General features: G+C 52.7%; 1 protein-coding gene across 6 annotated transcripts; it reads right to left on the bottom strand.

Moving 5' to 3' along the window:
• Positions 1-2,384: 2,384 nt before the first annotated feature.
• Positions 2,385-13,386, bottom strand: MGME1 (mitochondrial genome maintenance exonuclease 1). Of its 6 annotated transcripts, XM_068153647.1 has the most exons (6): positions 11,702-11,814; positions 8,181-8,782; positions 6,153-6,375; positions 5,073-5,205; positions 3,361-3,516; positions 2,385-2,918 (listed from the first exon to the last, which is right to left on the bottom strand). In XM_068153647.1, exons 2-5 carry the CDS (start codon positions 8,716-8,718, stop codon positions 3,382-3,384), a joined length of 1,029 nt encoding a protein of 342 aa, XP_068009748.1. In that variant the 5' UTR covers positions 8,719-8,782; positions 11,702-11,814; the 3' UTR covers positions 2,385-2,918; positions 3,361-3,381. The 6 variants fall into 6 exon arrangements, with proteins under 6 accessions (XP_068009748.1, XP_068009747.1, XP_068009749.1 ...); XM_068153646.1 differs by lacking the exon at positions 11,702-11,814 and adding an exon at positions 13,368-13,386 and having other exon boundaries at positions 2,385-3,516; XM_068153648.1 differs by having other exon boundaries at positions 2,385-3,516; positions 6,153-6,342.
• Positions 13,387-13,428: the final 42 nt, after the last annotated feature.

Genomic DNA, 13,428 nt, shown 5'->3' with positions numbered 1-13,428 from the left:
ACTAATCACCTGGGAGAAGAGACCAGCAGCAGCCTCTCCACAAGGTCCTTTCAGGTAGTTGTAGACAGCAATGAGGTCTGCCCTCAGCCTCCTCTTTTCCAAACTAAACAGCCTCAGCTCCTTCAGTTGCTCCTCATCAGGTTTATTCTCCAGGCCCTTCACCAGCTTTGTTGGCCTCCTCTGCACTGGCTCCATCTCCCTTGATGTTGGTAGAACCTCAGCTTGAAAGAGAATGTCCCCACATCAGACTGTTTTTTTCATATGGCCCAAGGAAAGGGAAAGCTTAGCAGAGGCTGTCACCTCTTGGGAGAATTTACTGAGCTGCCCTCCAGGCAATCTGGTTCCTGTTCCAGCTGCACCACTCATCTGAGTGGCCCCTGACAAGTGTCACCTTCTCTCAGTGTGTTTTGTGAAGGCACCAACCATCACCTCCCATACAAATGGCTTCAGAGAGGTCTGGGTGAAGAAAAGCTGTGGAAGGCAGCTACCAGCACACTGTTCTGTGCAAGATGAATGAGAATGGTCTTAAGAACAGGATGATGTTGTAATAGTATAGGAGTTTAAAATGTGCAGGTAACCTGAACTCTGCCCCTCTGGGCAGTCAGCTAACAATGTGTGGCAGTGGGATCCCAGGGGAGCTGGAGCTTCTTTTAAAGGTTGCAGAACTTCTTCCTCCCAAACTTTCTCCACTAGAGGATCACAGGACTCCAGGGCAGACTTAAGGGTCACAGAGCTACTGTGAACTGTGTAAGGGTAACTTTAACTCCTGTTCCCCAGGGACACCTTCCACTGGTCCAGGTTGCTCAAGGCCTCATCCAACCTGGCCTTGACAACCTTCAGGGAGATGCTTTTAATTTCCCTCTCTCCCCTACTGAAACACATCCCTGCTGAAAGAACTACAGCCATATCGAGGTGGGGCCATCTACATGACCTGAGTGGGAGCACCAAAGGCAACAGAGGAAAGCAGCAGCTACAGCACATGGAAGACAAGCCATGACTGACAAGCTGGACACTGCAGCTGGATGAACTACCCTGATTATCTGGCTGTTTCTTTTGCAGGGGACAGATACTGCCTGTAGATGCCTTGGGCCCCTCAGTTTAAGTCTGGCCAGTTAGTTTAAATTGGCCACAAAGAGGTTTGAGCTTGCATGACACTGGTGACAGCCATCTGCCACTTCTGGCAGCACTAGCTTGTGCCTCTACAGAAATGCTCCAGAGCTCACTCAGGGGTGCCTGAGGCAGCCAGACTTTCAGAGGTGCTAGACATGAAGGTTGGACTTGATAACCTTAGAAGCAGCAGTTACTCATAGAGTCATCAAGTCTGGAAAGAGCCTCTCCTGCCTCTCTGACTGAACAGACTCACCCAAGACTCAAGGACAGGTTTGCAAACTGATGTTGCCAGTGAAGCTGGCAGCCTTCCTCAGACACAAGGCTGCTTTTGTTAAACAAATGAAGAAGGTGCAGCCAACAGGTGCCCACAGTGCCCAGGTGCCTTTGGCAGGACGAGGCTGAACTCCTGCATGGGTCAGAGGCCGTACGATGATGCCTCTGATGAAGGCAATCCCACCCAAACATTGCTCAACTGTTCCACACTCATTTACCCAGTCCCAGTCACCACAGGGAGTTCAGCTCCTGCCTCTGCCCCCCCTCAGAGCCACCTCCCACAGACAACTGACCGTGCTCAGCGGTGCTGAGCCACCCACTGGCCCTGACGCTGTGATGTGGGAAGGGACCTGTAAAACAGGTAGAGCTCCTGAGCGCTCGCGCAGCAGCGTCGTGGTTACTCATCTCTCACCCTGCTCAGTCTCCAGGGCTCATCATCTTTGTAGATAGAAATCTGCCTAAAAGCACAGAGCAATCCTACCATCACCAGACCAGGTCTGAGTAAACAAGCACCACCAGCACAGGGTTTCACTGCCCGAGCTGTCGCCGTTCGGCGCTGTGGGAGAGTAGAAGACGAAGAACTTATCACAGAATGGTGGTTGGAAAAGACCTCCAAGACCACTGAGCTCAACCACCCACCTAGAACCACCATGGCCATGACACCATGCCAAGCTCCTTCAGCAGCAAGCTTGCCTGTTGGGATTTTGCAGGGGTGACTTTTCTTCCCAGCTGGTCATGCTTTCGTTTGTAACCTGCAGTGCTATTGTGAGAACTCCTAAATGCACTCCAGAGAGAACAAAGAATGAGGGAAAAAACCCAAGCTTTCCAAGTGTGCAACACACAGCCCAACACTGCCTGACATCACCAGGGCTTGTGCTGTGTCTTGCAGCCTTGGTTTCAGACAGCAAGCTTCCAAAGTAACTTCTGGGTTACATTTATTCACAAACTGAAAAAACAACCAGCCCCCAAACACCCAGAAAAAGCCACCCCCCCCCCCCCCCCACAAGATGTCTCCTGAGCTCTTCACTCCTCAGAACACCTGCTTTCAAAGTCACAGGGCTGCTTTAACAAAGAAACTTCCTTTTGCTGGCAAACACTGGAGATCTTTCCACATGGGTATGCTCCTTGTCATCCCAGAGCCAGGGCACAGCCAGGAGAGCTCCCCCCCTTTCAGAGCACTTGCTGGGGATTACTGAGGGCATGAGTTACGACTCCACTCCTCTCCTGCCAAGCCATTCCTATTAACATGATCACTTTGCTTCAGGAGCTTAAGTAAGTGCTTAAGAAAACTTTGGTTACAGTTCTCAGCAGAGCTTTCCCAGTTGTTGTGGTGAGAGCACACACAAACACCAGCCAGCCTGTTAGCAGAGCCCTTTGAGAGGAGCAGGAACTGAGCTGACTGAAACTCAGACTTACTCTGATTTGCATTTCTCTCAGCCCAGGTGACTTTGGCTTTACTACACCTTCATTTCCAAAGCCTCAGTTCTGCCACAGGTTTGGTTGGTTTTGTTGGGGTTTGGGTTTTTTTTTCCCCCCTGTCAAAAATAACAAAGAAAAGGTTATTTGATTGAATCCTTTTGACTTCCTGATAGAAACTTCCCTATCAATCTCAGGCTGCAGGAACAGTGTGGGGGGGAAACAGGGACAAGTTGACTTTGCCCTGCCTGGTCCACTTAAGTCAGATGCACATTTCCTGTTCCAAATTTCCTTGCTTGGCTGGGTTTTGGGTTTGTTTGGGGGGTTTTCTGGTTTGTTTTCACACACAGCATCACCAAGGTTGGAAGAGACCTCAAAGCTCCTCAAGTCCAACCTGTCACCACAGGCCTCAGTTTTGCTTTGCTTTATTGAGGGGGTGAGGAGACTTTATATGAAAAATTCAGCCAAAGTTCCTAAAAAAAAAGCCCCAACAAAACTATGTATTCAAATGGTGGGCTTCACAAAGGCTTCTTGCTTTGCCTCTGTGCTGAGGCCACTTGCCTCTGCGTGCCTTGCTTGGCCTCAGTGCTTGTCCTTGTACTCCTCGAGGCGCAAAAGCCACTTCCTCCAGTACTGGGAGCACAGATCAGGATCCATGAAATGGGGATGAGCAGGGGAGCCATCCTTGTAGGCAACCACAATGAGCCCACACCTCACCTGCAGTTCAAAACAGAAGGCTGTCAGAAACCCAGCATCACTTGATGAGAAGTCCAATAGTATTGAACTTGCAACTTCAGTGCTTCTGAAAGCTAAAGCCTCACGGAGAAGCTTTTACCTGGACAGGGACATGTCTTCAAACAGGAGATGTGCAACAAAAAGACACCTGAAACAACTCCCCACATGGAGACTAACACTGAAATGCTCCAAAGACTTAGAGAACAGAGCTCTGACTGACTCCAGGGAAAGCCACAGACCTGAACTCTTTATCACAGAACCACCCAATCCTTTCAGTTGGAAAAGACCTTCAAGATCATTGAGTCCAGCCATTATCCAACTCCAGCAAGGCTGGTGCTAAAGCACTTCCCTCCACACTGATGCATCTCTCAAAGTGAAAGGGTTTCTTTAAACCTTGCAGATCACAGAATAATAGAATCACAAAATGTCAGGAGTTGGAAGGGACCTCCAGAGATTATCTAGTCCAGCCCCCCTGCCAAAGTGGGATTAAGTAGGGCAGGTCACACAAGAACACCTCCAGAGAAGGAGACTCCACAGCCTCTCTGGGCAGCCTGCTCCAGTTCAGTCACCCTCATAGGGAGGAGGTTTCTCCTCATGTCAAGGTGGAACTTCCTGTGATACAGCTTATCCCTGTTGTTCCTTGTCCTGTTGTTGGGCACTGCCAAAACGAGCCTGGCACCTCTCAGTTTCTCTTCTCCAGGCTAAAGAGCCCCAGGTCTCTTAGCCCTTCCTCAGAAGAGAGATGTTCTAGTCCCTTAATCATCCTCACAGCCTTCCACTGGACACTTTCTACTATATATCCCTGTCCCTCTTGAGCTGAGGAGCTCAGAACTGGACACAACACTCCAGATGTGGTCTCACCAGGGCAGAGCAGTCATCCCTCGGTCCCTCATTTGCTGGCAGGCTTACAGCAATACCTGATGTGAGTAATGCCCTCCCTCTGCACTTCCCTGTTTGCAGGCTCTTTTATTTGTTCTTTCTCTTCCATCCTACTCTTGACACAAGCAAAAAAAGCTTTCAGCCATGTCCCCAAGTGCCATGTCCACACATCTCTTGGATACCTCCAGGGACCAGTGACTCCACCACCTCCCTGGGCAGCCTCTTCCAGGAAAGAAATTTCTCCTAATATCCTAAACCTAACCCTCCCCTGCTATAATTTCAGGCTAATTTCTCTCTTTCTGTCACCTGATATTAGGGAAAAGAGACCAATCCCCACTCCACTCCAGCTTCCTTTTGGGGAGTTGTAGAGAGCAGTGAGGTCTCCCCTCAGCCTCCTCCTCTTTAGACTAACAATCCTGCTCCTTGTGAGACTTGCTCTCTAGACCCTTCTCTAGGGTGAGGGCAGCTTCAGCAGGACTAGCAAAAACAGGGGAGTTATTAGATGTCAGCTTAACTTGACCTAAGACTGGGCTACTTCATTACAAAGCCTACCAAAACTTCAGTGATGTGCAGCAGATGCTGAAGGCATTAGGTGAGGAGAAATGAAAACAAACATATGAGTGCTGCTGCTTGTCTTGGCAGGTAGCAGGCCTACTGACCTGGAAGTCATAATTAGCATCATGATTTATGGCTCCAATATATGCTGCAACCTGCAGTGGGTTGTCAAAAGTATTCCTCAGAAATGGCTTTGGTTTCTCTGAAGTTTTCCAGTCAATCACACACAACTGGCCTCTGCAGGAGAGAGCAATACAGGAGTGTTGCATAAGGGAACAAGGCAGGACGGGTTTAAACTTAAGTTTAGTCATAAGTAATAGATGAGACAGCAAAGAAAGTTGTGTCATGCTCAGCCTGCCCCACTCTGATGTCACATTGCTTGTTGTTATGTCCAAGCAAGTCACCTCCCTACTGGTGGTTCAGATCTCAAAAATCAAGACTTGATAGCTGTGCAGCAGCTGGCAGCTGCTGAGGATCACCTCAGCTTGCCCTCCCCTGTGCTGTGCTTCAGTGGGGACTTCCCCACCAGGAACTACAGCAATCCTGTCATCAGGTTCTTCCTCTTCAGAGAGCCACAGAATTGTTTGGGTTGGAAAATACCTTTAAGGTCATCAAGCCAACCATTCTCTACCTCTGCCAAGGCTGGTGCTAAACCATGGCCCTCAGCACCACCTCTCTGCCTCTCTGAAACACCTCCAGGGATGGGGATTCAACCACCTTGCTGGGGTGCCTGTCCCAGTCTTTGAGAATCCTTTCAGTAAGTTTCTTCTAAAATCCAACCTAAACCTCCCTGGTGCAGCTTGAGGCAACTTCCCAAGTCCTGTTGCTTGTTACTAGGGAGACCAACCCCTACCATACTCCAAGGAGCTGGAGAAGGGGAGGTCTCCCCTCAGGTCCCCTCTTCAGCAGGCTGGTCGCTCAGCTGCTCCTCACAGAGCTGTTCTCCAGATGCTTCACCAGCTCTGTTGCCCTTCTTTCAGGGAAGAAGTTTCTTCTAAAATCCAACCTAACCCCTCCCTGGTGAAGCTTGGGGCTGTTTCCTCTCTCCCTAATTTCCCTGGCCTCAGAGCTCTGTCCAGCCTCCCCCACCAGAGCTGGCCCACCCCCAGCTCCCCCCGGGACCCGCGCCCAGAGCGGCAGGCGGCACCGGCAGCGCCAGGGGTCTCAGGGAGCCAGCAGCTCACCGATACTCAGCCACGCAGTCCACCAGGCCCAGATACTGAAGAGTCTCATGCTGGACAGCACTTTCCAGAGCTTTCACCTGGCCAATCTCCTCCAAGACCTGCTGCACACTGGCTAAGTAGCCGGAAACTGCGGCGTTTTCCCTCTGCTCCTCGGTGGCTGTCGCTCCAGGCAGTAGGATGGATTCCAGAGCTGCATGAAAAAGCTCTCCTTGGTGGAAAAGATCTAAGAAGAATGGGAAGACACCCCCACATTTTAGACTCAACAGCATCTCATGCACTTGTGTTCTTGCTATTACACAACCCTGGCTCTCAAACCAGTCCTGGGTTTTTTTTTGCACTGAAAGCTTTGAGGATGTGAGAAGGAAACGAGACAGACAAATCAAGTGCCAACAATGAGATGAGCATCTCTTATGTTCATGCTGATTTGACTTTGGTCTCACTGATTAGTCAGAAATAAACCATGTGGGGTTTGATTTATTGTCCCCTCAAAGGCATTTGTGAATTTCTAGGGGTTACAAATGTTACTCTCTGCTACTCCTGCTGCATTGGATCATTTGAGTGGAACTGCAAGTGTGGCCAGCAGGTCAAGCGAGGTTCTCCTTCTCCTCTTCTACTTGCCCCAGGGAGGCCTCATCTGGAGTACTGCATCCAGTTCTAGCTTCCCTGAACAAGGAACTACTGGATAAAGCCCAGCAGAGGGCCACTAAGACAGAGAGGGGACTGGAACATCTACCTTATGGTATGGTGAGAGAACTGTGGCTATTTAGCCTGGAGGAGAGGAGACTGAGGGAAGATCTTGTTAATACTGATCAGCATCTAAAGAGTGAGTGTCAGGAGGATGGAGCCAGCCTCTTCTGTTTTGTCTGGTGAAAGGACAAGTGTGCACTTGCAGCCCAGAAAGCCAATCCCATCCTGGACTGCATCAAGAGAATGTGGCCAGCAGGCTGAAGGAGGTGACTCTCCCCCTCTACTCTGCTCTGCTGAGACCCCACCTGGAGTACTGCCTCCAGTTCTGGAGCCCCTATTACAGAAAGGATCTGGAGGTGCTGGAAGGTGTCCAGAGAAGGGCCAGGAGGATGAGCAGAGGGCTGGAGCACCTCTCCTATGAGGACAGACTGAGGGAGTTGGGGCTGTTCAGTCTGGAGAAGAGAAAGCTCTGAGAAGACCTCATTGTGGCCTTCCAGTATCTGCAGGGGGCTACAAGGAAGCTGGGGAGGGAGTTTTATTTAGAATAAACCTTTATTTAGAATAAACCAAACCAGGTTGGAAGAGACCTTCAAGATCATCCTGTCCAACCCATCAACCAATCCAACCCACCTAAACAACTAACCCATGGCACCAAGCACCCCATCAAGTCTCCTCCTGAACACCTCCAATGACAGCGACTTTGAGGGTGTCAGGGAGTGACAGGACTGGGGGGAATGGAGCAAGAACTAGAAATGGGGAGATTCAGATTGGATGTGAGGAAGAAGTTCTTCCCCATGAGGGTGGTGAGAGCCTGGCACAGGTTGCCCAGGGAGGTGGTGGAAGCCTCCTGCCTGGAGGTGTTTGCAGCCAGGCTGGAGGTGGCTGTGTAGTGTGAGGTGTCCCTGCCCATGGCAGGGGGTTGGAGCTGGCTGAGCCTTGAGGTCCCTTCCAACCCTGACAGTTGATTCTGTGGAGATGAGCCCATTTCAGAATGCTTACTTCCATCTTTGTCACAAGACAGCTCTGCACCTGCAAACAGCCTCAGTAACATCAGCTGGAAAGACCTCTTTGTACATAAATGCTAGCAGAGAAATAAAGGGGAGGCAGGTAGGATAAAGAATGTGTAAAGCTTCCCTGTTCCCCACGTGTTTCCCAACCCATTTCAGTGCTCCTAGAACAGAGATTACAGCACAGATTGATGGGTAAGAAGTGTGCTCCTGCTCTTGCCTCACGAAATGGAAACAAAGGACTTCCAAAGCACTTGAGGGCACAAAGGGCTTGTAAGCACTTCCCACAGACAGTTATCCAGATGGCTGCAATCACCCCTGTGGCTGGACTTACTTTTGGTGTACTCTGCAAACCCCTCTTTCCCGAGTTCCAGGATCATTCTCTGCTTCCATCTTTCCAGATAGAAGGCTTGCAGGGGAGAAAGAGTCCCTTGAAGGATGCGGGTGACGCTGGGCACTCTCGAGCCTTGCAGAGTGATCTTCAAGGGGAGGGCTGAACCACTGCTGAGGTGGGAAACGCTCTTCTTGGGGTTTATTAGAGGCACCCAGTTCTTGGGGAGCTTTGTTTCAGCTTTAACTTGCAGGCTCTGCTTCTCTGGTGGCCCATATAAATAATTGTCTTCCTCGAGTATGCTCTCTGGCGTTTGGGCGCTGGTTTTGTACGATGTAACAGAGTAAACCAAGCTCTTGTATTTCTCTTGGTCCACGTGCTCATAACCCTTGGGTTTTTTCTTCTTGCTGTGCAGACAGGTGGAGGTAGCCAGCCCTGTACATGGGACTTGATTCTGGTAACAAGGTATTTGAAACAGCGTTTCCAGTCTCTCTGCCTTGTGGGAGAGCAGCTGTAAGAACTTCATTCTGACAGGAAGCATTTTAAGGAGCTCAGAGTTTTCTCTCCTCGGCCAGGAAGGGTCTGCAGGTCACCATAGTTTCCTCCTGGTAAAGAGAAATGGTGATTTGCAGAGCCAGAACACTCTCCCCACATGATCATTTCCCACTTGTCCAGGGAGGTGGTTGGGGCCCTGTCCCTGGAGGTGTTTAAGCCCAGGCTGGATGAGGCTCTGGCCAGGCTGATCTAGTGTGGGGTGTCCCTGCCCATGGCAGGGGGGTGGAACTAGATGATCCTTGTGGTCCCTTCCAACCCTGACTGATACTGTGATACTGTGATACTTTCTCTGGAGCTCTCACTCAGTAAATCTTGTGTGTCTTTACTATCACTACCAACTGTCCTAATAACCTGACTTCACATCTTCTCATCTGACTCAAAGTTGCCCTACCAGGATTTACAGCAACTCATCCTTCTCAGAAGACTATCACCTTTTAAAATAGGATTTTTTCCCCCCCAGTGTTGGAATGGGATCAGTTACTTGACAAAAGCTGTCCCTAGCTGAAAAAGGAACTCATGAATGATGTCACCACACCACACCAGGTGTCAGTTTGCTGCAGGAGGGAAGAAAACCCAGCAGGAGCAGCAAAGGTCAGGACTGGATATTGTAAGCAAGTTGTTTCATCATAGTCTTTCATCACAAAAAGCAGTGCAGGAAGATTAAGCTCTTCCCTCTTGGGGTTTACCTCTAAACAGAGGCTGTGATTTCAAATAAAACAGGGCAGGGGGGAAATGTATGCCTGAACCAACAGCATCCAAGCTCTCAGCTTCCCAAAGGTCTTTTCCAACCTGGTTCATTCTGTTCTGTTCTATCTCAGGCTATTGTTTGATGACCATTGACATGCTTACACAAGTGTATTGATCAGAACAGAATAAATGCTGGGTCAGAGACGGGGTGTTTGTGACACCTGCCAGAGCACAAAAGCAAAGAGTTATTCTGGCTTTGCATCAGCTGCAGGAAGCAAAATGCTGCAGTCCCACACAGAGCCATCACTAAAGCTGGAAAAGACCTCTAAGAGCATCACAGAGACCTCAAAGATCATCGAGTCCAACCTGTCACCACAGACCTCAGGACTAGACCATGGCACCAAGTGCCACATCCAATCCCCTCTTGAACACCTCCAGGGATGAGGACTCCACCACCTCCCTGGGCAGCACATCCCAAGGGCCAACAACTCTCTCAGTGAAGAACTTTCCATGCAGCTCACTCATAACAAGCTGTCCCCTCAATACCAGATCACTGTTTTGAATCACAGGGCTATTAAAATATATCCTATGAACCCTAAAGCAAGTTTACTGTAACACTGCTGCAGTGTCTGACTAACACCTACTCTCCATTTCAGATGAACAGCCCAGGTTGTTCTTGAGGAGCATCTGTGGAACTGTTTGTACACTCTGTGACCTGAACCCCCAGGAAAGGAAGAATCATTTCAGCTGGAAGAGACTTCTAAGAGCATCAGGTCCAGCCATCAACTTAACACCACTATGGCCATCCAGCCATGGCCCAAAGTGCAACACATTTCTTGAACTCCTCCAGGGATGGAGACTCCATCACCCCCCGGGGCAGCCTGTTCCGATGCCTGACCACTCTTGCAGCAAAGAAGTTTTTTTTCCCCCCCTAATATCCAACCTAACCCTCCTCCTGGCACAATTTCAGGCCACGTTCTCTTGTTCTGTCACCTGATACAAATGATCTAGGGGAAAAACAAGGCTGCAAGGCAAAGCAAAAGCTTTTGGGGAAGCGAAACGTGAAAGGGCTGGCTTAGCATTGCTGACTAAGGAGCCTCTAGAAGCCCGGCAACCTTTCCGCATAGGCACCTGGGTGCCCGACAAAAGGAACCCCTGGTAGCTGCGGCGAGCCTGCACTCGCGCAGGGCCTCTGCCCCTGAGGGGTAGCTCAGTGCGGACAGGAGGCTGCCCGCCCCATGCCCCAGCCCCAGCCCCGGGCAGCGCCCAGCGCCGCTCCCGCGCAGCCCCGGGCAGAGCGCGGGACGGGGCAGGGGCAGCAGCAGGGACGCGGCAGGGGCAGCGCGCGGGACGCGGCAGGGGCAGCAGCAGGGACGCGGCAGGGGCAGCGCGCGGGACGCGGCAGGGGCAGAGCGCGGGACGGGGCAGGGGCAGCAGCAGGGACGGGGCAGGGGCAGAGCGCGGGACGGGGCAGGGGCAGAGCGCGGGACGGGGCAGGGGCAGCAGCAGGGACGCGGCAGGGGCAGCGCGCGGGACGCGGCAGGGGCAGCAGCAGGGACGCGGCAGGGGCAGCAGCAGGGACGCGGCAGGGGCAGCAGCAGGGACGGGGCAGGGGCAGCAGCAGGGACGGGGCAGGGGCAGCAGCAGGGACGGGGCAGGGGCAGCAGCAGGGACGGGGCAGGGGCAGCAGCAGGGACGGGGCAGGGGCAGCAGCAGGGACGGGGCAGGGGCAGCGCGCGGGACGGGGCAGGGGCAGCAGCAGGGACGGGGCAGGGGCAGCGCGCGGGACGGGGCAGGGGCAGCGCGCGGGACGGGGCAGGGGCAGCAGCAGGGACGGGGCAGGGGCAGAGCGCGGGACGCGGCAGGGGCAGAGCGCGGGACGCGGCAGGGGCAGAGCGCGGGACGGGGCAGGGGCAGCGCGCGGGACGCGGCAGGGGCAGAGCGCGGGACAGGGCAGGGGCAGCAGCAGGGACGGGGCAGGGGCAGCAGCAGGGACCCTGCAGGCCCAGCAGCAGGGCCAGGCTGCCGCTCTCCCTCCCCCAACCCAGGCCGAGCGGAGCGGCTGCCATCAAAGCGACGCCTTTACCGCCACAGCTGCCAGCGGCCAGACGGCTCCAGTCTCAGCCTCAGCCTCGCCTCCCCTCTCCGCGATGCCAAGCGGCCCGCCGGTGCCCACCGCCTTCCGCCGACCGCGGGCCCCCCTCACCAAAAGTCAGCGGCGGACAAGCGGCACTCGGAGCCGCTGTGACTTCAGCACTGCGCATCCCACCGCCGCCCCCTACCTCCAGCCCCAGTCCTGTCCCACCTCCCAGAGGGCAACGGCAGAGGAGCGCAAGCCGGGCCAAGAGCCGCCTCGGCGCTCCGCTTCCCGCCCTCTCCCACGGCAGCTCCGCCCCGCCGCCGCCACCGCGCCCCGCCGCCTGCCGGGACTTGTAGTGCTCCGCGGGGCCGGACCCCGGATTCCTGTCCCCGCGGTGCAGCCAGCCAACCTCCCGCACTGAGTGGAGGTACCGATTCTGTGCACGTCCGGGTGCTGGGGGTACCCTCACAGAGCCGGCGGAGCCGCCGAGCTCCGCAGCGCGCACTCCGCCGGGACGTGCAGCAGCTGCGCCTCCTGGCGACCCCAGCAGAGCAGAGCGCAGCGCCTCTCGCTCCTTGCAAACTCGCTGCGCACCGCCAGGGGCTGAGGGCTGTGTTTGGCCAGGGGCTCTCGGGTTAGGTGTGGGGTTTAGCATTGCAACCAGAGCGGCTCACAGAATGCCCACCTTTAATCTCAGCTCTCTTGGCAGAGCCCTGGCTGATGATGACACCTGGCCATGGGATGTGCTGCCCAGGGGGGTGGTGGAGTCACCGTCCCTGGAGGTGTCTGAGAGGAGACTGGAGGAGGCACTGGGTGCCATGGGTTAGTTGGTTAGGTGGGTGCTGAGTGATAGGTTGGGCTTGATGATCTTGAAGGTCTTTTCCAACTTGGTTAATTATTTTCTATTCCTATTCTATGTCTATTCCTGTTTCTGTTTCTATTCTATTTCTGTTTCTATTCTATTTCTGTTTCTATTCTATTTCTGTTTCTATTCTTTTCTGTTTCTATTCTATTCTATTCTATTCTATTCTATTCTATTCTATTCTATTCTATTCTATTCTATTCTATTCTATTCTAATTTCTATTCCTGTTTGTTTCTATTCTATTTCTGATTCTATTCTATTCTATTCTATTCTATTCTATTCTATTCTATTCTATTCTATTCTATTCTATTCTATTTATGTTTCTATTCTATTTCTGTTTCTATTCTGTTTCTGTTTCTATTCTGTTTCTACCTCAGGATGTCCCCCCATGTATGCAAGCCCAAGGATTCTCCTTCTCTTGATGCTCGGGGTCTCAAGCTGTGCCAGGGGAGGTTTAGACTCGAGGTGAGGAGGAAGTAATTCATCACTGGAATGTGCTGCCCAGGGAGGTGGTGGAGTCCCCATCCCTGGAAGTGTTCAAGAAGGGATTGGATGTGGCACTTGGTGCCATGGTCTGGTCACGAGGTCTGTGTTGATAGGTTGGACTCGATGATCCTCGAGGTCCTTTCCAACCTAAGTCATACTGTGATACTGTGAAACTTCCCCTGGCACAGCTTGAGCCTGTGTCCTCTTGTTCTGGTGCTGGTTGCCTGGGAGAAGAGACCAACCCCCACCTGTCTACAACCTCCCTTCAGGTAGCTGTAGAGGGCAATGAGGTCTGCCCTGAGCCTCCTCCTCTCCAGGCTATCGAACCCCAGCTCCCTCCTGAGTTCGCCAACACCCCCCCCAAAAAAAAACCCTTTAACAATAAACCAACCAAACACACCCACGCGCACAACAGAACCAAACCCAAACCCAAGCCACAGAAAACAAATCTTTCATAACAGAAAAAAGAAAAAAAAAAGAAAAAGGTAAAACCCAACCAGTGCCCCCCCCCCCCCTTACCGCCGCCATCTTGGATGAAGGCGACCGAGCGCTCTGCCCTCACCCAAGATGGCCGCCGCCG

Source organism: Melanerpes formicivorus, unplaced genomic scaffold (genome assembly GCF_026170545.1).
Source record: "Melanerpes formicivorus ecotype bairdi unplaced genomic scaffold, bMelFor1.0.p_v2 SCAF_26, whole genome shotgun sequence".
NCBI lineage: Eukaryota > Metazoa > Chordata > Aves > Piciformes > Picidae > Melanerpes > Melanerpes formicivorus.
The sequence above is the reverse complement of the archived record's forward strand: the minus strand, read 5'-3'. Positions and strand labels throughout refer to the sequence as shown.

Excerpts from the sequence above, each read along its gene's own strand:
- MGME1 (XM_068153646.1), bottom strand. The coding sequence starts at position 8,718 with ATGCTTCCTGTCAGAATGAAGTTCTTACAGCTGCTCTCCCACAAGGCA. Across the intron at positions 6,376-8,180 it reads GTTTGCAGAGTACACCAAAA|ATCTTTTCCACCAAGGAGAG; the intron begins GTAAGTCCAGCC and ends CATTCTTCTTAG. Across the intron at positions 5,206-6,152 it reads GACTGCGTGGCTGAGTATCG|AGGCCAGTTGTGTGTGATTG; the intron begins GTGAGCTGCTGG and ends TCTCTCCTGCAG.